The following is a 25,592-nucleotide window of genomic DNA, read 5'->3' on the forward strand; positions in this document are numbered from 1 at the left end:
AGGATAAAAATCTCTAAAACTACATTTTTAAAACTTTAAAACCGTAACTTTTATACGTAATTATGAACTGGAAATAGAGCATTATTTTATTTTTTTTATATTTTTTTGGACATAAATAGGCTCATTTATTCATTATTTTCCCTACCTACTACCAGTTGCCTTTTAGTGTTTTTTCCTACTAACAACCACTAGAGGGCGGTGTAGGTTTGTGTGTCACTATTTGCTGCTGACAGAAACGCAGAAGAATAAGTTCCGTTTAAAACAAAACAAATATTGCTCAGAATCTGATCATTCTCTTCATGAACGTCATGATGTTTTTCTTATTTGCATGGAGACATTAATATTACTGTTTTTTATTTTCTCTCCTTGGACTAATGTGGGACAGCAAGAAATTTAAACTGGGTAATAAACAGACAGAAGAGCAGCTTAAAAACAGTCATTCAGATGCAGATCCTGCAGGTTAGAAGGTAATGATCGCTGTAAAAAAAAAAGAGAAAGACTGAAAAACCCAGAATGGAGATGTGATTATTGATGCTTTTGAAGAACTCTTCAAAATAAATAAACTTAGCCTCTCAACATCATCCGTATCTTCGGTGTATTTTAAACGAGATAAACAGTCAAAGCCTCCGTCATGTAGCGATGAGGCTAAAAGATAACTTCTCCACACGCAATTGGAGCGTATAGTTTATGAACACATTTTCAGACAAGCATTGAGCATTAAATTTAACGCAGGTCAAATGTGACGCATGAGTCACGTTTGGTGTCAAATGCAACTTTACGTCGGGGTTGTTAGATTTGTTCATAAATGTTAGACTTTTCTCTTAAAAGTGCGACTTATACTCCAGAGTGACTTATAGTCCAGAAAAAAATGGTAGGTTAGCCATAACAGCTAGCATGTACCTGAAAAAAATAGCCTAACTACAAAATATCCTAAAAACTGAAAAAAAGCCTATGTTAGCCGAAACAGCTAGTGTGTTAAATATTGGCCTAACTACAAAAGAACCTAAAAAAATTAAAAAGAAAACCCCTAAATTAGCCAAAACAGCTAGATGATAACTGAGATATTACCTAAACTCTAAAATAGCATAAAAACAAAACAAACAAAAAAAAAATGTCCTAAATTAGCCAAAACAACTAGCATGTAGCTAAAATATTAGCTAAATACTAAAACAGCCTAAAAAACTTAAAAAAAGGGCCAATATTAGCCAAAACAGCTAGCACGTAAATATTAGCCTAACTACAAAACAGCCTAAAAAGAAAAGCCTCACTTATTCAAAACAGCTAGGATGTAGCTGAAAAAATGGCTAAATTTCAAAATATCCTAAAAAACTGAAAAAAAATCCTAAATGAAAACAGCTAGCATGTAGCTGAAATATTAGCCAAACTCCAAAACAGCCTAAAAAACCGTATTAAATGCCAAAATAATCCACAAAGCTGCAGAATGCCAATTTTTAAAACTTTAAAACATAACTTTTAAACATAATTATGAATAATAAAAAGGCAGAAATATTATTCCAGAATAAATCAACTTAAACCTTAAATAACTTTCAATATTTTACTCTGTAAAAATATATTTTATAAAAATTATACAAGTTAGAAATGAGCACAAGATAAAATCATTAATAAGTATAAAATCAAATGATCTGGAGGGCCTTGACTTTGACACATGTGATTTAGAAGAACTTTTGATAACTGCTGATCTGCAGGTTTGATGACAAACTAAATGTGCTGAGTTTGTCCTTTTTGAGCTGCAGCGACAGTAAAACTAACCAAACAGGATCACATGAAAAGCTTCAGTCGGATAAAAAAATGTTCCTTTTCTTTTTCATAGTTTAATTTCTCAGAAATGTTCAATCAAATCTAAGTGAAACATGTTTATGCCCCCACCCTCTGTGCTCCCCATGACTGAGCTTTTACAGAACAGTGAACAGATAGAAAGAGGAGTCCCTGATACAAAGAAATGTAAACATTAAAGCAATAACTTAACATAGTAGTATTTACAACTAAAAATTAATTAGAAGTGCACCATTGAGAACAATAATATATATATTATTAATTTGTAGCAAAATACAAAGTGCTTCAATCATTATAAACAATAATGTAAAATCAATAAGAGCATTAAGGACTTCCTCCAATGAAAATCGTGTTTTTTTTTGTATTTTTCTGATTATGGAGGACATGAATAACTAATAAATAATAATTTAAGTTTAAAATTGCATTTCTGAGTATGTCTTTATGTGGAAAAATGCAATTTGAAAAAGACTATTTGTGACGTAGAAAATACTCTGGGCGGGGCCACAAGCTCCTTGCTCCGCCCTATTCTGATCATCCACTTGCAGACAAACAGATCCATGAACGTCTTTGTTTTCCTCATCTGAGCTGGAATCTGGATCAGAACTTTACGGATGGATTGCTCCTTTATTACCCGCCATTTTTGATGTACCGCTAATGTAGGTCGGGAGTCACTCCTCGCCAATAGTCCCGCCCACCACCCAGTGGTTTATTTCTAATAAACCTCTGCAGAAACTATGTCCAAGAAAACGACACAGGTTTTTTTTGTTTATTTGGGATAAAAACAGCATGATTGTAATTAATAGTAGGGCTGGGTATCAATAATAATTTCCAGAATCGATTTGGTTCGGTTCATCAGAGCTTGGATCGATTCGATTTCTGTTTTATTTTCTTTCAATTCTTCAATTCCATTCAATTTGAGTTTACACTTTTATTCACATTTGTTTAGTTCGCCAGAAGTTCTAGTAAAAATGTTCAGATCGTAACATTGTGAACATTGTTCTGGAGGGTGTTTCTGTTTGGTCACTAGGGGCGGTCGTGCTCTAGCGGAAGAATAAGCAAAGAAGGAGCAAAAATTATGTTTTAGACCGCAAATGGTTACTTTAAAAAAATATTTCCTTAGAAGAGTTTGGAAAATTAATTCCTGTGAGTTTATAAAGATGTTCATTTAGTCAGCAATGTATGTTTAGGTTGACCAAGCGTTAACATTAGCCGTCCTATGGGAAATCCCATTAAATGTTAGCAACAAGCTAACAGACTTTAGCGTCTTTATGTGCTAGATTGACCAATTAAGCTTAGATAAATTTAAATTGATCAATAGATTTTGTCAACCCAGCCCAAATTAACAGACCACTAGAAACACCTTCACTAAAGATGATCAGATTGGGTCTTTAGAATGATTTAAACCAGAGTAAATAAATAAAAAAAGAATAAGTATACCTTTAAAAAAATGACAGGAATATCCTAAAGTAAGTTTTAAAAATATCCACCATTGCACACGGGGGTCTGTTTGCTCTGGCTTTGTCTGACATGTAGCATTAGCCTGAATGAATCAGATCTTGGGGATTTAAATCTATTTAAATCTCCAAAAGTTTACACAATTTTAGTAATTCTCGTGCAGTCTTCAATGCTTTTTAGAAATTACTGATTATTTTTCAAACTAATGTTTCCAAAAGCAAAGTCAATGAAAATGTTTACTTGAAAGACAAACTCTCAGACACCTTTAACCAAACTTCTGAACCATTATTTAATTAGTAAAAAAAAAATCCCTTTGAGATCCACTGATCTCTTTTTCAGGGGAGTCCTGGTCGAGAGGTAAAGGTTACACTCATCCAAGACATGTCAGAGAAAGAAAATACTCTAAAAATGAATAAATATTATGAAATTAAACAGAAAAACTCAAACTCAAGCTTTTGCATTGAAGGCTAGCTTTACATTCTGATCAAACTTCTGGCACCAATGAAATATTTGGAGAATGTTCCGGCGCTGATTGAAAGAACGCGAAAACAACAACGGTCCTGTTTAGATCTGCTTGATATATAAACACAAACAGGAAATCTTTCATTTTAAAACTATAATTTAGTGAAATTGGTTGAAAGTCCCAGTCTGATCATCTTCAGATATAGTTTAAAAGCATTCTCATATGGAGCTAGACGGGCTAAAACGGCGCTTTGGACGCGCGGTTTGTACGCGATAAAACTGCTTTTCACAGCCGTCTTGAGACAACTTGATACTACCTCAGACTATGATAGTACAGATAATACAGCCATTTTCTGATCGTAATTATTACAGTTCTCAGAGTCAATGAATGCGCCAGGACAGAAGTCATCAATTATGATTGGTCCTTCATGTTAGCCCCGCCTCAAAGCGCCACAACGGGGCCAAAAGTTTTCAAACTGTTGAAAGTGAAAAAAAAAGATTTTTAAATTTAAAATTTGAGTTTTGAAACCTAAAAAATTGAACATTTGTAGCTAAAAATAATTCGGTTTATTTTAGAATAGCAAAAAGTTTTAGACATTTTTTTGGCCAAACACAAATATTTTTTTCAATATGTTTTATTTGGGTTTCAAATATTTGTGGCCCCAATTTGGCTCCATATTCCAAATGGTTTTATTAATTGTGATGATGCTGTTTTTACCTAAAATCAAAAAACCTGCATTGTGTTCTAGGACATATTTTCTGCAGAGCGGCAGGAATTCACTAGAAGAAATTCCTGTGAATCAGTAGCAGATGAAAGATCGTATTTGTGATGTAGAAAACGCGCTGGGCGGGGCCACAAGCTTCCTGTTCCAAACTGAGCAACAGGGATGGAAAGGGGGGCGGGGTTGCTCCATACCAACAGTCCCGCCCACAACTCAGAGGGGATGAAGAAATACATAAAAAATTCTCAGAAGTAGAAATTTCTATATATGTATGTATATATATATATATATATATATGTATAAATATGCTCTCCATCATAAGCAAAATGCTACAAGATGATGTTTTAAAAAACATGATTTTCATGATGTGAATGTGAATATTAGAGGTTTTTTTTATAATCTTGTGTTCACAAACGCTGAATAAATCTAAAGCGTTCCTTCTATATTGTGGAGTTGCTAAGGGATTTCTAACCTAATTAGTCAGAAAACTTCTCGATAACGTGTTAAAAATGCAGCTTCTAACGCTGGTTAGCGATCAGGTATGAAGACATCTGGAAAGATGCACGACAGGAAGTGTTTTATAGCATCCATCATAAAGCAGACGCTGTTCGAGGTGGAAATGAACGGGGTCTGATTTTTATATTGTTTTATTAGCTTTCCTCAGAATCTCTTATTGCCGTTGTCTCCTTTTAAAGAGCAAAGTTTGAATGTAAAGGTTTTTTTTCTGGACTTTGATTCACGAGCTTGAAGCTCACCAACTGTCCGTTATGCAAGACACAGATAGTACCTGATCTATAGCAAACAATGTATATCTGTAAGATAAGATTCTGCAAACCAAGAAGGAGTTCTTGGTGGTTTACAGATAAAAAGCAGGAGGTGCAGTAGTTGGTGTGTGAAGCTTTCTCTGAAAGGTTTTTTTATGTCACATAAACTGTAGCATCTTTTCAAAAATCCCACGTGCTCCGTGTCATGGCCACACTCCACACAAGCATGGTGGTTGCCATGGTAACCCTGCAGTGTTGCAATCAATTGTTCGCTGGTCTTGGGTTTTAGTCCATCACCTCCTCTGATGCGTGACTCCTCAGCGCCGGAGCCTCATTGCCTGGCTCTGCTCGCCATTAAAACCCTGAACCTCAGATGCATCTGGCCGCCGTTCGGATTCAGACTTGTGCGGCTTATTAGCTGATGTTCCAGGCTGCAGCAGAGCCGGCTGGAGTTTGCAGATGGATGTGTTTAATCTTGATCTTCTGTGAACTGTTTTTTTTTCTCTAGACTGAATTTGTCTCTCTGTGAAAAGCCGCTTTTTTTTATTTCAGTCTTTGTGCCAAATTCAAACAAAGCGCTGCGCTTCAAGTTGTAATTACTGACAATGCTTTTTTGTCGCTTTTTCTCAGGAACTGTAACAGGAATTTGACATGTGATTATTTTCCTGTTCTTACATAAATGCTCCGCCAATATTTCTGTCCAAAAACTTGAAGTGCAGACATGTGAGTTCATAATTACAGAAAGAGATAGTCAGATAAGAAACACCAGTTCATTATATGTCAGCAACTTTCACGCAGAAGAGATTTTTAGCATTTTAATCCCTTTTTAAAAACACAACTTTAAGATTTAACAATTATAAAGCATACAAAGTTTTGGAATATTTATTTTCTGTGAAAATCCAATTTATTTCTGATCTTTTTGTTAGTATTTGGCCAAACAATCACGTGATTCCCAAATGCAGCTCGTCTAAAAACACTAATAATGTTTGACTCATTGACTGTATATGAGAACTGGATCGAGTGAGTGTGATGTCACATTCGGCTCCAACAAAATCGAATCATGCAGGTACCATTTTTACCAGATACCAACACTTCCAGATGTCGTCAAAAGCTGCGTTTCTATTAACTCTGAAATTTAGTAAATTGGATTTTCACTAATAAATTATCTTCATTTAAACACCACAAAAAACTCACATTTATCAAAACAAGTTTTTGCACCTGGAAATGGTCATTTTTCTCAAAACTGCAATGGAAACACTCTTAATAAGCAGTGATTGGTCTGAATTGGTCTAAGTTTCTATGGCAACCACTCTGGCCAATCAGGATTGAGCTTGTTGGAAGGCCACACCCCTAACTCTTGAAACTTGTCAAACGTTTTGAACGTTGGACGTGGGGGCCAGCAGGCTCCACCTGTTTTTATTAAGTTCTTTGATTGGTAAGTTTATGACTTAAAATTTAGGAAAAAAAAGAGTATTATCAAAAAGATGTAAAAAAAATCAGAGTAAAAATGGTTTTTCTGACCTATAGCTGCTTTATCGGTAAATCCTGGGGATCAATGTGAAAAATAAATAATATTCTTAGACTTAATTTAAGAGCTAACATTTATTTACCAACACTTCGTTCTGTTTTGCGTTCATAGACGTTTTCCTGAACATGACCCTTGACCTGCTCAGCTTCAATAGTTTTCTGTCTTTATTTAAGTTTTGTCAAAATATTTATTTGAGCGGCTGCAGAAAAACAACAAAGTTCTTTATTTTCTTTGTCAAATTACAGCAAAAAGACCCAAATCCATGAAAAATAATTTTTATTGCTTGTATAAAAATTAAGAGATTTAATCAGAAAACAATGTTTTAATCTAAATCATGGATTTTTTTCCTACAAAAAAATCTTAGTTTGAGAAAAAACAAAACAAATAATAATGTTAAAATACAAAACACACAAAAGAAAAACAAGAAAAGTTGCCTGACCTGCGATAATGCTAGTGTGAATGTTTTTTGCTGAAAGTAGTCGCTGAAGATGCTGAAGCTTTTTGCTAGAAATTGTGACACAGTTTACTTTATTGCTGAAGGGATTTACTGAGAATGCAAAAGTTATTTGGAAAATGATAAATTTGCTCAAAGACTGGAAATGTTGCTAAAGAGAAAAAGTTTACCTAAATTCCTAAAAATATTGTAAAATTTCTTAAAAATCCATAATAAATGCCAATTTTGCAAAAGGTATTTAGTGTGTTGCTTAAATAATTGCTAAACTCCAAACTAGCCCAAAAAGCTTAGTAGATGCCATATTAGCCAAAAAAGCTAGCTCGGTGCTTAAATACTAGCTAAACTCCAAAATAGCCTAAAATTCCTCAGTAAACTAAATTAGTCAAAAACGTTAGCATATTAATAAAATAGAAGCTAAACTCTAAATTAGCCTATAAAAAACCTCAGTAGATCTATAACGCATTAGCCAAAAATGTTAGCATGTTGCTAAAATATTAGCTAAACTCTACATTTTTAAAAAAATTACTGATGAAAACAGCCCATGAATATATTTAAAGGTTTGTTGATAATCTACTTACATTTTTGAAATTTGAAAACGTTCTCATTCATTTCTTATTGGGCATATTTTGCTCAATATTTCAAAAACTATAAAGTTTATGAATACCAAAAATACAACCAGTAGTTTTCTGAAGAATCTGAACGTTTTGATACCAAGATTGCTGAAATCACTGAAAGTTTGATTGATTTTACAACAAAAGTATCCAGAATCTACAAACCACAAGACATCTAAAGACTCTTTAATCAAAGTTCCATCTTTAGGCTAACTCTTCTGTTTGCTTGCACTGTTTTTATGCTGTTTTGTTGTGGCTGAAGTAATCTTGTTTTTGTTTTTGTGCATTTTCACTTTTGTTCACGACTGACAGTTGTTACTATACCCTAACAGTAAGAAAAAAATCTAAATCTGATCCTTTTTATCATCGTTCTCTCCTCTTCTGGCTTCCCTGATTCATCTGGAAGCCAGAATTTCTGAGCGTCTTCGTCCTTCCTAAAGTGCACAAAAGTAATTCCTGCCTGATATCGCTGAAGCTAGCAACTTTTCACAACTGCTAACTTCACTTTAAAAAATTGCACTAAATAATCATTTATTTTCCAAACCAGGCAGGCCTGCACTGTGGTGCAGTGGTCAGCACTTTCACCTCATAGAGAGAAGGTTGTGGTTCAAATTGTGTCTGGAATCTTCCTCTGCAGTTCAGAAACCAGCTTCATAGATTCATGGTGGAGGTAAATCGTCCCTCAGGTGACCCTTCACCTGCCAGTATCCAGGTTGGCTCCCCAATCTTAAATAACGTGTGAAGCATTTTTCCTTTTAGCTCAGCGACCTCTTGATCCATGTAGGTGGAAGAGAGCTAGCAGCAGCCGTTAGCATCCGCCCAGGAATAGCTCACAAAGGTGTCAAAGCGAGTATCGCTGAGGATGAGGAGGAATGTTTCCCATGCAGCCATTCCAAACTGACTTAACAACAATTACGCAACATCTGGTTGCCATGGCGCCGGGTCTGCTAATGGCACAAAAACAGAGCGAGCTAAGAGAGGCACCACCCTGTGATGCCATTTGCCATCAAAACCCACAATCTAGATCTTGGAACAGCGGGGACCTCCATTCAGACGGAGCAAATTCATCCAAACGGATGGAGGAACAAACGGATGAAGAGCAAATGATCCAGATCCCCAACATCCTTTAATGATCGGTTTACTCTCCCTAAAGATTACAGTAATCCACTCAGATTATTTCAGAAATCAGAATTTATTTGTTGCATAGAAAGTAAATAAAAACATCCAAAAACTCGACTAAACAAACAAAATTCATGATGGAAATCTCTCAAAGGATCCCACAGGAACCAAAGATCAACAGTAAAAGTACAGAGAGATAAATGTGAGTTTATGAGCAACAGATGGAAAAAAGAAGAACCTGAAGCAGACAGAGGACGACTGAGGACATCTAGTGTTGGATCCTGGCAAACGTTTCTGCATCAAAATGCTCCTTTACTCTCCATTTTTTATCGTTTCTTCTTTTACTTTAAATGTTTTCATCTTCCTCCATCTGTTCCTGTCCTCCATGACTTCACATCAGTCATCTTCATCTTCATCTTCTCTCACACACATGGAGACCTCGGAGTTTGAACCTCCTCTGTCTGGATTTATCACCAAAACATCAGCTGTCCGTCCACCATCAGCATCCTCACCGGATAGAATAGAATAGAATAGAAAAGAACAGAACAGAATAGAGTAGAGCAGAATAGAAGTGAATATAATAGAATATATTAAAACAAAATAGATTAAATAGAATAGAATATATTAGAACAGAACAGAATAGAATAGAATAGAAGTGGATAGAATAGAATATAATAGAATATATTAGAATAAAATAGAACAGAACAGAACAGAAAAGAATTAGGTAGAATAGAAGTGAATATAATATAATATATTAAAATAGAATAGACTAAAATAGAAAAGAATAGAATAGAACAGAACAGAATTGAATAGAACAGAATAGAACATAATAGAATAGAACAGAATAGAATAAAATAGAATAGAACAGAATAAAATAGAACAGAGTAGAAATTCTCCTTTGTCTCAGAATTAAACAGCATCATATCTTCAGTCTCCTTCAAACAATTCCTTTCAGTATTTCAGATCCATCACTTCTGCTCCCATTAACTTCACTGTTTCATAAATGTTTTATTGCTTAAACATTTCTAAACATACTTCTTTATAACCATTTTGCACAAACGTTTATATCTGCACTAAAGGATTTGTGGTAAAGCCACAAAATAATTAAATGTTTTCAAGTTAAGTAAGTTAAGAACTTTTGTTTTTTGTCTTTAAAGTAAAAATCCACTCTGTTGAAAACTGTATTTCTGGTGTTTTAAATCATGTTTCTGTAGCATTTTTCTAATGATGAAAGACACATATAAAGAAAATTGAGATTAAAACTGCATTTCTGAGTATTTCTCTTTTCAAATTGCTGTCAAAATAATCTAAAAAGATTGTATTTGTGACATAGAAAATGAGGTGGGTGGGAGGGGCTGGAAGCTAGTGGGAAAGCTTGTGAAGAGATGGATGACAGGAAGTATGGGCAGGCTTACTCCTACGACTCAGAGATGAATTTCTGATGAACTCCAGCTGCTCTGCACAAACTTTGTCCTATAAAATGACAGATTTTTACACATAATTTAAAGACTTCTGGAAACACTTTGAAAATAGATCAAAAGATGATCACAGTGGGACTTTAGATACAAAGTGTATTAAATGTTCATAAACTAAAGTCAAACTCTATCTTTCAGTGAGTTAAATAATTGTATTTTAGGGGGCATTAAAGATAGAAGACAAAATGTCTTAATTTTCCTCTTAAATGTCTATTTTCCAAACAGTGTTGAAGTACGTTCTTGTTCATGTTTGTTTCTCAGGTTTCCTTCTGCTCTTTTCTTGCTGTAAACATTCTGCACCAGTTCTACTGTTTAATGTTTTGCCATCAGTCAGCAATGATGTCAGGATTTACTTAATCATTAAAATCATGTTTCCATTTGCGCTCATAGAACAGAGATTTTTACTACAAAATGTTTGTTGGTTCAGCTTTCTCTGTTTATTGTCTCAATAAAAATGAAATAAAACTGGAGGATTATAAGGCAAGTTTATTTGTAGCACATTTCATGTACAGAGACAATTCAAAGTGCTTTACATAAAACATTTAAAGAAACAATCAAAAGAAATAATAAATCTGTGATCATTAAAACAAAATTAAAAGAAAGTAAAAAGATTTTCATTTAAAACAAGAAGCAGAAGAAACAGATTTAATAAGACATGTATAAATTATCAGAGTAATTTTTGTGCTACAATGTTGTTAGAATTTTGTGGGTTTCAGCATAAATAGTAGTTCTACAATTGTCCTGGAGGGCGTTTCAGTTTGGCCACTAGGTGGCGATCGCGATATAGCAGTATACTGTTTTCAAGAAGAATAGGCAAAGTATGAGCAAACAACTGTGTGTGAGACCACAAATAGTTACTTAGATTTTTTTTCCTCAAAAGTGTTCGGAAAATTCATACCTGTGAGTATATAAAGAAGTTAATTTAGTCAACACTGAATGTTTACGTCGACCGAGCGTTAGCATTAGCCGTCCTATGGGAAATCCCATTAAACGTTAGCATCAAGCTAGCGGACTTTAGCTTTGGATCGAGTCAAATCGATTTTATCAATCCAGCTCTACAGTTTTAAGATCGAAATCTCCTAAATTGTAAACAAAATGTAAGAATACAATTTCACAATTTGCAAATGACAATGTTAAACATTTGTTTTTGCAAAAACTATTTTTTTTACTTAAAAACATTTTTTTTTTTTGCGTTTGCACCACAAATGTTTTCAGATGCGTTGCATCTCATCTCGTTTTCTCCTCATCTTTGATTTTTTTATTGAACATAAGAAGAATACAGTACAAAAATATAACATTATTTAAAAAATAATAATAATACAAGAACATGACAATTCTAAATAAAAGTCACGGTTATTCCTAACCTTTTTTTCAATTCTTAACTGTAACAAGAATGTAAGTAACATACATTTATTGTAAATAAAGAATAACCTGATGAAAAATCCACAGAAAAATAAATAAATAATTAAACCAAAAAGAAAAATAAAAAAATACGAGAGGTAAAATATGTAACTAGTCCTAAGAATGTACAGATGTTAATTATTTTTGAGCTTTTGTATTTTTTAAAGCAGGAATTATCTTTGATTTTCCCTCAGAAGTTTCAGTTTAGTGTGACATATGTGCCGCCAAACAGCCTGCTGATTGGTCAAGATTCTATCCAATTAAATTCCAAGATTTAGCTAACATGGTTCCTAAAGGAAAGTTGTCTGACCACATTTTTATGACATTTGTTTGAAAACACTGGATTTTCTTTTATAAATCTAAACAATCATTTTGTTAAGGAATGTTTTAGGTTGATGTTATTTGCCTTTTTTTTGTTTGTTTCAGTGGCGAATGAAGATGGAGAGAACTCCAGAAGACCTCCGGCCAGCTTTTCACGTGAGTAAAACTTTATTACTATCACTTCATTATCAGTCTCTCCAATAAAACCACTGCATTCAATGACTCCATTAATTGTGTTAATTAGATATTAGGAGCAGATTTATGACCGGATCATTGAAAGAAAGATGGAGGAACATTACAGGAAAAATCCTGCAGAAGATTAACTTCCTTTCCTGGTGATCTGATGTCTCTGAATGTGTCACAGGTTGATCATTTGAGATGTTTTTCTCTGAAGAAGACAATACGTTCTATTAGGGTTGCTTTTCTGTTTTTAGTTGATGAACTCTTGTGCCACGACACCACTGACTTTATAAATCCACTAGGGGGCAGTCTTACCACGGCTCTGAATGTCCTTTGACAGGAAGTGTCATTTCTAAAGAAACTGTGTGTGCAAACGTCATATTATGCAGGGAATATCATTTAATATGATTGATTAATAAAAACAACTTTATTGTTATTATAGGATCAAAGTCCCAGAGTGCTTTGTGGAACGCCATCACAGCAGGGATGGGCATCAAAGACAAGGAGCAGAAGGACCTCCTGAATGACCCGCGAAGTCCTGAGGAGATTCTGGCCGAAGATCCGCCAACATCGGATGAACCGGACGCCACGGAGAAGACCGCCATCAGGTTGGATGCTGTCAGCCAGTCTCAGCGCAGAGGTCGACGTGTTTTTATTGTCTAGTGTTCAGCAGTAATCCAGAATCAGGTTATAGGTCGGGCTGACACGATTAGTCGACAACTATATAATAGTCGATTAGTCGATACTTCATATTATATAGAGTCAGAGTGTTGAAAAGTTGATCAAAGTTGTGAGCGCTCAGCACCAAAAAAATGAACTTTTTCTATATTTGAGTCAGTGAGATCAAAACTTAATCTTAAGTGAAAAATAGTTCCTTGCTTCAGATGATAACCTCATTTTATTGTGTGAATGTTTAGTAAACATTCACACAAAAGTGATTCTCCTGCTCCTTTCCATACGTTTTTCAGCACATAAAAACTATCACACTTTCAGAGATTTCATCAATCTTGGTATCAAAACTTTCAGCTCGTTCAGGACTTTACTGCTTGAATTTTTGATATTCATAAACTTTATAGTTTTTGAAATATTGAACAAAATTTCCCCCTTTGAAAATGAATGAGAAAGTCTTTAAATTTCAACATTTTAAGTAGATTAGCAAAAAACCTTTAAATATATTCATGGGATATGTTTTCATCTTTACAGTAATTTTCAAAAAAATTGGAGTTTACCTAATATTTTAGCAACATGCTAACATTTTTGGCTAATTTGTTATTTTTATAGGCTAATTTAGAGTTTAACTTCTGTTTTAGCAACATGCTAACGCTTTTGACTAATTTGGTTTACTGAGGAATTCTTAGGCTATTTTGAAATTTAGCTAGTATTTAAGCAATGTATTAGCTTTTTGACTAAATTGGCATCTATTAAAGTTTTTTCTGCTACTTTGGAGTTAAGCTAATATGCTAGCAACATGCTAACGTTTTTGGCTCATTTGTTACCTAATGAGGTTTTTATAGGTTAATTTAGAGTTTAGCTTAATTTTGGCAGCAGGCAAACATTTTTTACTAATTTAGTTTACTGAGGAATTTTAGGCTATTTAAGACTTTAGCTGGTATTTAAGCAACTTGATAGATTTTTTTAGCTAATTTGACATCTACAAAGGTTTTTTGGGCCAATTCAGAGTTTATCTCAAATTTAAGCAACACTAAATATTTTTGCAAAGTTGCATGTATTAGGAATTTTAAAGGAATTTTACTACACAATTTTTAGAAATTTAGGTCAACTTCAGCACTCTTTCACAGTTCTTTAATTAAATTTAACATTTTACAAATAGCTTTTGCATTTTCAGTAAATCTCTTCGTTAATTCAAGTCAATTGCGTCACCATTTTCAGCAAAAAGCTTCAGCAACTTCAGTGACTACTTTCAGCTAAAAGAATTCACAATTATTGCAAGTAATGCAACTTTTCTAGTTTAATCTTGTTTTAATACCATAAACTAATGAAGGACAGAGACTGCATGAGTCATTCAAAGTTTGATAAACTATTTTCTTCATTGTCTTTATTTTTAGTCAGTTTAAAGCTAATGATGGTTAAGATGTGTGCTTTGCATACACTTTACACATGACCTGATTAGTTGACTTATGAAAAAAAGAGAATCGGTGATTAGTCGACTATTGAAATGATCGTTTGTGGTAACAGTGGTTATAAAACTGTCGGCCTCCAGCTCATCATCTGACAGTGGAGCATTTATTATTAGGCCATCTTCGTGGAAACACATCAGTGTGTGGGATCTTTCTGCTTTGGAGTTCTTCTTAATCACATTAAGGGCTTGATTATTAACTTAGGCAGAACCTGTGCTTGATGCCTGCTCAGATAGAACTGCTTTTGACTTTTACCTCTGTTGATTCTCTCTCACATGTGGTTCTAATCCCTATGTGTGGCTCCTGACCTCCAGGGACTAAACCCTGATTTATTCCACCTTGATAAGAGAGACTTCAGACCAGCATTAGCATCGCCGCCTGGCTTTTAACGCCTGATTCCAATTAACCTCGATGGCTCCAGAGGACGCCACAAATGCCGCAGGTGGCAAAAATTAAAGTATTTTGTCACAGTATAATGAAAATGCACCACGTCGTAACCTTGGGAAGGTTTGCAGGTCAAATAATATTTATTTTCCTTTTTCATTTGATCACATTAGTGTAAAAATCTGTTTATTTATCGCGACGTGCGATTGTAGAAATCCCATCTTGGTGTTTTTTCTAATCTGCTACTTCTCTATGCTATCTCAAATTACAGGGTTGTCGTTGTTGGCAATAGTTTCTCCCCCGAGTGCAGATCCTTTTCCAGAGTAGGGTGGTGATAAATAGAAGGTGATTTTCCACTTGGCTGGACACAGCCTGCTCTTTTATTTAACAGCTAAAAGCGCCCTCCGCAGAGGAAACGGCTCATTTGTCCATGAAGACACTGACGCAGTCATACAGAGTTTTGTCATCCTGGTAAAACAACCACACAACTTTGAGCAAATAGAATCACATTAAATTATATAGTTTGATGAAAAACGTCCAGTCTCCTGCGGACGAAGACGCCGTCTCTGTTTCCTTCCTGTCAAATAGCTAACATTATAGTTGTTGTCAGAGCAATCTCACTTAAGCCTGGGATTGTCTTCATCCGTGCCAGCAGTGGTTAATTGAGGGCAAATCCACTGGGAACCATGAGGATCTACAACCAACTGATAAATGTCAAGATTATAGTCCAGGCAGGGTGATTAAGCGATTTTAGAAGCAGCCGAAATCCATAAACTGATGCAACCGTTATGTCACCTCTATAGATTGAGCTCACTCTGCTTCCCAGCCAGGGAATTAGAGTGATCACATGATCACAAAATAAGAAGTAGGTTGTGTCTGAATTTTCTCACTATTTTTTTCTAGGTGTTCAAATCTACAATTCCAAAATTCAGTACCCTGGAAGTTTCCCACAATCAAAGGGAAATGGAATCTTGGCCAAAAATATAATAAGTCATGGAGACTGCTGACCCCGCCATGTCAACCGTCTGAGTCAGCAGCTCCCGGCTAAGAGCTGCCTAACAAAAATCTACCTAAAGAAAACAAATAAACAAAGCCCGCAAACTAAGACTACCAAGGTCCAAACCCAAACCAAAATAACAAAACCCAGCAGAGTGAGACTGCTGAGGACAAAGAGAGGAAAATAAAACAAAACAAACCAGCACCACGCCGACCAGAAACCCAACCAGCGCCACAGACACTAGAAACCCAACCGGCGCCTCGCCAACCAGAAACACAAACCCTTCACCACACCTACCAGAAATCCAACCGGCACCACACCCACTAGGAACCCAACCGGCACCACGCCAACCAGAAACACAAACCCTTCACCACACCTACCAGAAATCCAACCGGCACCACACCCACTAGGAACCCAACCGGCACCATACCAACCAGAACCCCAATCGGCACCACGCCAATCAGAAATCCAACCGGCTCCACACCCACTAGGAGCCCAACCAGAACCCCAACCGGCACCACGCCAATCAGAAATCCAACCGGCACCATACCAACCAGAACCCCAACCAGCTCCACGCCAACCAGAAACTCAATTGGCACCACACCAACCAGATCCTCACGTGCTGCTCTGCTCCCTGCCTGTCTTGATGTGTCCTCCTCTGTCTTAATTACCCAGCAGGCGCCAATTAAGGCACATTGGCCACACCTGCCAGGTGAGTCAAAGGTCTGGAGCAGTAGCAGCAGAACGTAACGATAATATTTAACAAATAAAGTCTCTGGCCAGGAGGACTGCTTCTAAAATGCAAACTAATAAACTATTTGATGGGTAGATAAACATTTTGTAGCCTTTAACTCTACAAAAAATTTAGCAAATCAAATACCCACTCCACTGAAAATTGTTTTTTTATGTCCCTTTAGCATTTTTCTCATAACACAAACAAAATCATTTAAGATTAAAACTGCTTTTCTGAGTATTTCTTTATTCAAATGGTGACGGATCAGGAGAGGAAAACCTGCGGTTCGAAAAGGCTCGGCTTTGTAACACAGTAACTGCCAAAGTCTCAGTTTTCTTTCTTTTTATTTTTTTTCTTTTACAATACTAATTGTGTGAATGCTGTGGGGCATTTACACCACAGTGATCCACTTTTCTTCTGTACGTTTTTTGGATGTCTGTAGCTCTTCAACCCCTTTAACCTATTCAGCTCATTCAACTATCAAAATATTCAGCTCTTTTAGGAGATGGCTGTTCAAAATTTGAACCTCATAACTTTTCAACTTTTCTTTGATGAACCCTTTTCAATACAAACCTTCAAATGGATGTTCAGTTTACTGATTTTCCAAAGCACTCTGGACAGACAAAAAACAGCTGCGTCACTGATGTCAGCCTTCAGCACAGCAAACAAGTAGAGCAGATCTAGATTTAGATAAACTGCTTCACTCTCAAAACACCTTTGCTGATCCAGTCCACCTCCAGCCAGTCACCTGCAGCACACCTGCAGCACACCTGTGTGGTTTGGAAAACACTCAAACATTAACATTTACAACAAACTCAAATTAATGTGTTCAAATGACCTCACTAGTCCCAAAGGACTAAATAGTGCAGGATTATCCAGCCCTGATTTCAACACAGTTCAGACACATGAGAACTTTTTCTTTTTATCAACATTTATGACGTCAACCATTTTACAAAGTTTAGGAAATGCAAACATTTCACAATGACTATTTAAGGATCCACAGTGTTATGATAAAGAAGAAAAGTAAGTTTATATTTTTGTGTAATGTATTGTTTAGTGAGCATTGAAATTAAATGAATGAGAACTTCTTCAGATTTCAAAATTTTAAGTAGATTAACAACAAGCCTTTAAATATATTCACAGGCTATGTTTTTATCTTTTATAGTAATTTAAAAAAAATGGAATTTAGCTAATATTTTTGCAGCATGCTAACTTTTTTGGCCAGTTGTTATCTGATGATGATTTTTAAAAATATAATTTAGAGTTTAGCTAATATTTTAGCAACATGCTATCGTTTTTGACTAATTTGGTTTACTGATGAATCTGGGGCCATTTTGGAGTTTAGCTAGTATTTAAGCAATCTGTTAGCTTTTATGGCTAATTTGGCATTACTGAGGTTTTTAACGCTAATTTGAAGTTTACCTAATATTTTAGCAACATGCTAACATTTTTGGCTAATTTGTTATCTACTGTTTTTTTGAAGGTTATTTATAGTTTAGCTTAATTTTAGCAACAGGCTAACCTTTTTGACGAATTTAGTTTACTGAGGAATTTTAGGCTATTTTGGAGTTTAGCTAGTTGTTAAGCGATAAGCTAGCTTTATTTGGCTAATTTCGCATCTGCTATGGTTTTTTATGCTAATATGGAGTTTAGCTAATATTTTAGCAACATGCTAAGGTTTTTGGCTAATTTGTTATCTACCAGGTTTTTTAGGCTAATTTATAGCTGAGCTTGTGTTTTAGCAATATCCTAACTTTTTTGGCTAATTTGTTATCTTCTGTTTTTTTCGGCTAATTTTGAGTTTATCTTCTATTTCAGCAACAGGCTAATGTTTTTGACGAATTTAGTTCACTGAGGAATTTTAGGCTATTTTGGAGTTTAGCTAGTTCGAATCAATGTGCTAGCTTTGTTGGTTAATTTGGCCTATACTAAGGGTTTTGGCGCTAGTTTGGTGTTTATCTCATATTTAAACCACACACTATTTTTTTTTTTTGCAAAATTGGCATGTATTAGGGATTTTAAAGCAATTTTACTAATTTTTTTCAGAAATTCAGTTCAACGTCATCGCTCTTTCATAGTCCTTGATGAAATTTCCAGTCTTTTAGTAAATTTAAAATTTAGCTAATAGCTTTTTCATTTTCAACAAATCCTTTCAACAATTAAAGTACATTGCATCATCATTTACAGTAAGAAGCTTCAGCATCTTCAGCGACTATTTTCTACACGCTAGGATTCTCACACTTGCACTATCACAGATAATGCAGCTTTTCTAGTTTTTATTAATTTGCTATTTTTCCCTTTTGTTTTTACTCATAATTTAAAACAAGAAAAAGTATGAATAAGCTATAAAAATAAAATGTGAATTAAAAAAAAGAATATACCAACAAAAACCTTTTTGACAAAAATATATTTACTGTTTTTCATACAGTTTTCTAGCTTTTTACATCTTAAACATATAAATTAAATAATTCAGTCATTTTCCAAGATATTCTTTTATTTTTTAGCATCCAAACAATTCCATCATTACTCCAACAGTTACTGTAAGCAGTCAAGGTTAAACTCAGATGCTCCTCATGATCCATGAGAAGATTTATGGGATGGTTAATTAGACGCCGTGAACTTTCCATCTGATTAAGCCGGCCGTCTCCACAGTCTCTGAAGCTGACCCCTCGTTTGGCGGCAGCAGCAGGTTCAGAGATTCCTGCAGACAGCCCCTGTGAAGCAACAAGCTCCATGAGCAGCCTCACTAACCGGCTAATGAGGCTCCGCCAGACCAAAGCCACTGCAAGTACAAAGAAAAGCAGCACGGCCGCTGATCTAAATGAAGGCAGTTTGACATTTTACACATTTCTGGATAAAATAATAAACTTGTTTTTTGTTAAATAAAACTATTATTGACTGTTTTTCTCAAACTTTGTTAACACAAATTCTAAACAAACATTGGGGGGATTTCTTTGAATCCGCCCTCCCTCTCATCCCTTGACCTCATTCTACAATAGTGTATTCACTTTACCCATGTAGCATCTTTTAAATGCACTGTGTGGATTATAATCCACTCATCCACGACATGATTACTCTTGTCTTTGGAGATTCTGTCACTTCCTAAACAGCATCTGTGAATTTTTTATTCTAATACATTAAAAAATATTTATGTTTTCAGTTTATTTGATAGGGACATTACACGTTCAGAAGCATCAGTCATCCAAAAGGCTATTTGTTATTTGCTGTCATTGTATATCAACACTGTAAAGAAATAAAGTGAATAACAATGGAAATATACAAGATTATTAACAAGTAAAGATATTCATTTTTTTGATAAAGTTGTTTAATGATCTCTAACTGAATAAGTTATAGAAATCTATGTAATTTAATAGTTGAAGGACTGTAAGCACTAAATGATATAAAGTCGAGGTAAACTAAAATGTCATTTGTGGCTCAGGTGTTAAAGTCCCCCCCCCTCCATGAGGCGTTCTTCAGGGATGACAATGAACGTCATGTTTTCTCCCTGTTGTGTTTCATGATTGCGTAACTGCATTTATGACAGACAAAAGGGGCTGTTAAACTGACTCATCAACGCATAGGTGAGGATGCAGCTGGAGATTATGAAAGAGAAATCTTTCATGTTTGAGAAGTTTGAACTAAGTTCATTATTTCACAGAAATTCTCAGCAGACGGGTTGAGTTCAAATCTGGATCAGCTTTAAGCAAGTGAAGGGTAAATTTTAAAAAATAAAAGAAAATTTAGCAAAAAATGTAAACAGTTTTAAACTCTAAAGTACACATTGCAATCTAGAAGGAAATATTGAAAAATTAAATAAATAAAGTCGAAAGAAATTATGAAAATAATAAAAAAAAATGCAACTTGAATGAAAAAAAATCATATACAATTTAAAATTGTTTACAAATGAAAAACAATATTTATTTGCTGCCATTTTGTATTTTTTACCTTTATTTTTTCTCATTTTTCTCATTTGCTTTCAGTCCTCTGATTACAGTTTCCATTCAGTTTTTGTTTTTTTCATTGATTCTGATGTGGGGGCGGGACTTTGAGCCCAGTGGTTACTGGGACATGCTTGACATCGGGTGACAGCAGTTACAGTGATGTCATTACCATGTACCAAAGCTTGGGAGAACACTATCACTACTGTACGCCACATTAACCCTTGTGCTATCTTATGGGGCCCAGATGACCCCACCCTTACATTGAAGTGTGATCCCTCCCATGAAAAAACTGGACAAAGGTGGACAGGATTTCATGTCTGTCATGGACACCAATGAAATTCAAATATCAATGGGAAAAAGGTTCAGTGTGCTGTCTTGTGGGTTTCAGATGATCCCTCTCCTAATGTTCCTTTGCCTTGGATAGCACAAATTAAAGGAGCCACTACACAGAATCAGAACCAAAGGCCAAAATACCAAAATAAAAGCTAGTGATGGGCAAATTAAACTTCATGAAGCATTGAAGACTTCTGTCCACTCTAGTGGAATGTTTCAGTGTTTTTTTTTTTTTTTCCAATTTTTTAATATTTATTTCGCATTTGCCGTGTGTACTTTTAAAATTTACAATCAGATTTTAAATTCCCCTAAGCTGATCCTGATTTGATGCCATAAGACAGGGAGGAAAAGCCACCTAAAATATTAGCTAAACGTCAACTTAGCATAAAAGTAAAAAAAATAGAATAAAACTTAAAAGAACAAACTTAGGTTAGCCAAAATAGCTATCATGTAGCTGAAAAAATAGATAAGCTTAAAAACAGCCTTAAAACCTGGAAAAAAAACTAAAATTAGTCAAAACAGCTAGCATGTAAATATTAGCATAACTCTAAAAAAGACTAAAAAAGTTTTTTTAAAAAGCCTAACATGTAGCTGAAATATTAGCTAAACTGCAAAATAGCTTAAAAAATCTTAAATGCCAAAATAGTCCAAAAAGCTAACAAACTTTAAAACTGTAACTTTTTAATATAATTATGAATAATAAAAATGCAGGAATATTATTCCAGAATAAATCAGCTTAAACCTTAAATAACTTTCAATATTTTACTCTCCATAAAAATATATCTTGTCAAAATTATACAAGTTAGAAATAAACGCAAGGTAACATCGGGTCATTAATAACAATAAAAAAATGATCTGGAGGGCCGGATAGAATTACTCGGAGGGCCGGATCCGGCCCCCGGGCCTTGACTTTGACACACGTGTTCTAATTTATGTTTGTAAAGGACATCCTGCATATCGGTCCATGCTTAGCTTCTATGTTTACCTTCCACACAGCTTTCATTCATGTTTAGTTCACTCCTTCCAACAACCGTCGGCACGTTTTCCAGCCGACACAACCGCCGCTCTCTGGTTCATGGTCTCATGGTGACACATCCGCCAGCAGTTTTTCAGGGTCAAACATGCAAATTCATTCATGAGCCGACCAGTAGCGAGACTGAAGTGGATACGCCTGATCCCGACTCACACCTCTTCACCTGTGCAGCTATATTTACCTGCGTCTGGCTGCTAGTCTGAGGTCACGGCGAGGACAGCTGGACTCGTCATCATCAACCTTTATTTAACCAGATAAAATCCACTGAGATCTGGATCTCATTTGCAGCGCTGACCTGACTGAAGGCCAGCTTGTAGATGTGTTCTATATTTAACTGCCTTGTTACCTTTGGCGCTAATTTGTGAGTCAGATTTAGTCAAATGTTTAAGTGAATTCCCTCAACACTTTAATTGCTAGAGCCAGCATTAACACGTTAACTTAACACTGCCGTTCAATCTTTATTTGAATTAATTTCATATAGATTGTTGATATATATATATATAAAAATATAAAACTCATTGAAATTAGTGATTCATGGTGTAATCTACTCACATTTTTACCAACTTATTTGTATTATTTACAAATGACTGTTTAACATCTTAATTATTAAAATAATAAAATCTATAGTTGTGATGATTTTAAAAGGCCATACCATGATTTTCTTAAGTATTCAGAGAAAACTATATCCATATATATGATCATATATGACCTTTGACACACTAAAGAACACATTATTTATGAAATATGAGTTATTTTTGTGAACTCTTTTCCTACCAAGGAAGTAAGACGCCTCCATCTCTGAGGCTCCGCCTTTCGCTGGTAACCGGCTAAAGTCATGACGTTAAAGTCATGATTTCAATTTTTTCAACACAATGAATTAAAGGTATTTTTAGGCCAAATATGTTTTCTTTTTGCCTCTTACAACCAACTGTCTGTTTTCCTCCAAACAGAAAGGATTCAATACAAATAAATAATTATACATTATATTGAAATGAAAACAGATCCTTTCATACTCGGTTCATGGTGTTCTCCATGTGACAGACCGCGCCCGCTCAACCACCACATTATTGCCAAATTATAAGTTGTCGTTTTTTTCATAGTTTAGCCAAGGGCGTGACTTATACTCAGGAGCGACTTATTTGTGTTTGTTTTTTTTATTTAGACATAAATAAGCTCATATATTTGTGATTTTCCCAGTAAACACTGGTTGTCTCCTCTAACAGCCACTAGAGGGCGCTGCTTCTGAGTATAAGTATATGCTACAGACAGCGGCAGAAGAAGTGTTGTGAAAAACAAACATGGAAGAGAATCTGATTGTTTTCATCTTAAACCTAAGTGACTTATATATGGTTTTCTTCTTCTTTATTAGACATTTTTTGCTCTTGTGACTTATACTGCGGAAATTACAGTAATTATTTGAGTGTCCTTAACCCATAAGAACCTATATTGACATCAGTGTCACAGAAAAATATCAGAACCGTTTTGTGTGGGAAACTTGGTTTGTGGTATTTTCTACGTGGTTTTGGGTCTTTATGGGTTAAGCATCTTTAGTTTTCCGCCTAAACCCCCGACTTGTAGTTGCCAGAAAACTGAGCCTGTTTGAGCAGCTCTACACCAAAACATCACAAGATCTGCTGAGAACCATCTTGTTTTAAATGCTCAGTCACCCTTGAGTTTCTTATTGTTATGAGACATTTACCACTTAGTATGTACTTGGAATGGGTACTGAAATATGAAAAATTGTTGTGGTACAGTCTTGGGAGATATCACAATGTGTACCATATCGTGAGACGTGTGTTGTGATATGTATCGCATTGCCAGACACTTGCCAATACACACCCCCACTGTGCAAAAGCCAGGTGAGCTAATGAAGCTAGCTGATCCCTGCTAGCTTCATTATTTATTCATAATTATGTTAAAAAGTTACAGTTTTAAAGTTAAAAAATTGGCATCATGCTATATCTTGGTATTTACTAAGATTTTTTACGTTATTTTGGAGTTTAGCTATTTCAGCAACATGCTAGCTGTTTTGGCTAAATTAGGCTTTTTTTAAAAATACTTTTTAGGCAAATTTGGCATTTGGCTAATATTTTAGCTGGCTATCAGGGTCAGCATTTTTGGCTATCAATTTCAGCATCTTCAGCGGCAACATTCAGGTTACAGAATTCACACTAGCATTATTGCAGGTAATGCTATATATCTAATTCATAATTATGTTTAAAAGTTACAGTTTTAAAGTTTTAAAAAATTTAGTTTTAGAGTGTTCAATAAATATCTATCCTGTTCGGTCGCGACCTAAGGTGTGTTTTGGATTTTGGCCCCTTGTTCGATTGAGTTTGACACCCCTGCGCTAGAGAAACGTGTGTGTGTGTGTTAGCCTGGGGGCGGTGCTGGCAGCACAGGCTCTTCCTGGAAGGGGCGGTCCTCATTTTGTGACATCAGCTCGTGAGAATTCGCTTGTTTTTGTGGTTCGGGAAGGGCTGCTGCTAGGAGCAGGTTTCTCGAGGAATACTCAGGAAAGTGTGAATGTATCAAAATACCGCTTTGGGGTTATTTATAGTGAGGAATTAACATTTTAGGACACTTAAAAGCTCAAAAAGTGGATTTTACATTATAAAGGTCCTTTAAAAAATATTTTATTAGTCATAAATGGCCACAGAAACAGTCTGACTTGTTTGGGGGTATAGATTTGAGGAACATTTTGATGGTTTTCTTTGCTCCACACTTCAGTCTCTTTGGTAACAAAGTCACAGAAAAGCTGCTATTTTCCACCTTGATAACTCCATAAATAAATACAGCTTCATGGCCGAGCGGGCCCGTTTTCTTCTATACCTTTCTTTGCACGGCTTCTATGAAAATGTGTGCAGGCCAGGAAGGGAAATCATACGATCTCCACAAAAAAATGCAGTCATTATGAGAACAACCCTTGGATATTTTGATATATCACTACATTCTTATCCATCGGCCTGAGACTTGAAATGAGGTATAAATTTTTCATGTCCCTCCGAACAGCTGGAGCTGCTAATGCCTGGATTTGATATGTGGGGTCTTATGAAGGAGAGACAAGAATACCTTTGAATGTCCGGTAGGTCTATTCGCAAGTAATTCACTTTTATGAGAATATTTGTAATAAAAAAGATCAAGATAATTTAAAGAATTGTCTGAACATTCTGGATGATCTTTTTGTAGATCTGTAATCCATTTAAATCCTTCATTCTCTCCTGTTTACATCTCATGCTCATGTCAGCCTGTGGTTAATTACTCCCACCTTTACTGTTGGATAGCAACAATGAAGAATGGCATGAAAATGAGCAGCAGCAAAAACACCTTTTGTGTTTTTCATATTTATTTAGCCCATGGCTGTTACAAAGCGCTCCGTCTTTCTAGTCCAGGAAGAAACGTAATTAAAACATTCTTTGAGATTTTTAGTTTTTTTTTAAAGGCCACGTCTTTGTTAACCTCATGCTAGTTTCCACACCAAATTAGCTTTTTTTTGCTGATCAGTTTAGAGCAGGGGTGTCAAAGTCGATCACACAAGGGGCCATGACTTTGACACGTGGTTTAGAGTTTGAGCAGTTTTAAAGGCCTCGTGCGGTGAAAATCGTGATTTTTCTTAAACTGCAATAAAACATTATTATTTATGTCACAAATGAACCCCCGTATAATTATTTTGTCACCCGCGGCCACGTGCACTCTCTACAAGCGTTCAAAGATAGCGCGGTCGCTCAGATTTTGTGCAGCCACCGA

The 25,592-nt window shown here is 35.4% G+C and overlaps 1 protein-coding gene across 8 annotated transcripts in view; it reads left to right on the forward strand.

Annotated features, from left to right (window-relative positions):
- The window catches only part of pde1cb (phosphodiesterase 1C, calmodulin-dependent b), a 149,661-nt gene that overhangs the window by 24,818 nt on the left and 99,251 nt on the right, over window positions 1–25,592 (forward strand). For 7 of the 8 annotated variants that reach the window (XM_024274010.2, XM_036216429.1, XM_024274011.2 and 4 more), the window contains exons 2-3: window positions 12,212–12,262; window positions 12,729–12,894. In XM_024274010.2, coding sequence (XP_024129778.1) covers window positions 12,212–12,262; window positions 12,729–12,894 — 217 coding nt within the window. Of the gene's footprint in view, window positions 1–11,148; window positions 11,285–12,211; window positions 12,263–12,728; window positions 12,895–25,592 lie in introns of those variants that run through there. The other variant, XM_036216432.1, reaches the window with a different exon arrangement.

Source organism: Oryzias melastigma, linkage group LG17 (genome assembly GCF_002922805.2).
Source record: "Oryzias melastigma strain HK-1 linkage group LG17, ASM292280v2, whole genome shotgun sequence".
In the NCBI taxonomy this organism is placed as follows: Eukaryota; Metazoa; Chordata; class Actinopteri; order Beloniformes; family Adrianichthyidae; genus Oryzias; species Oryzias melastigma.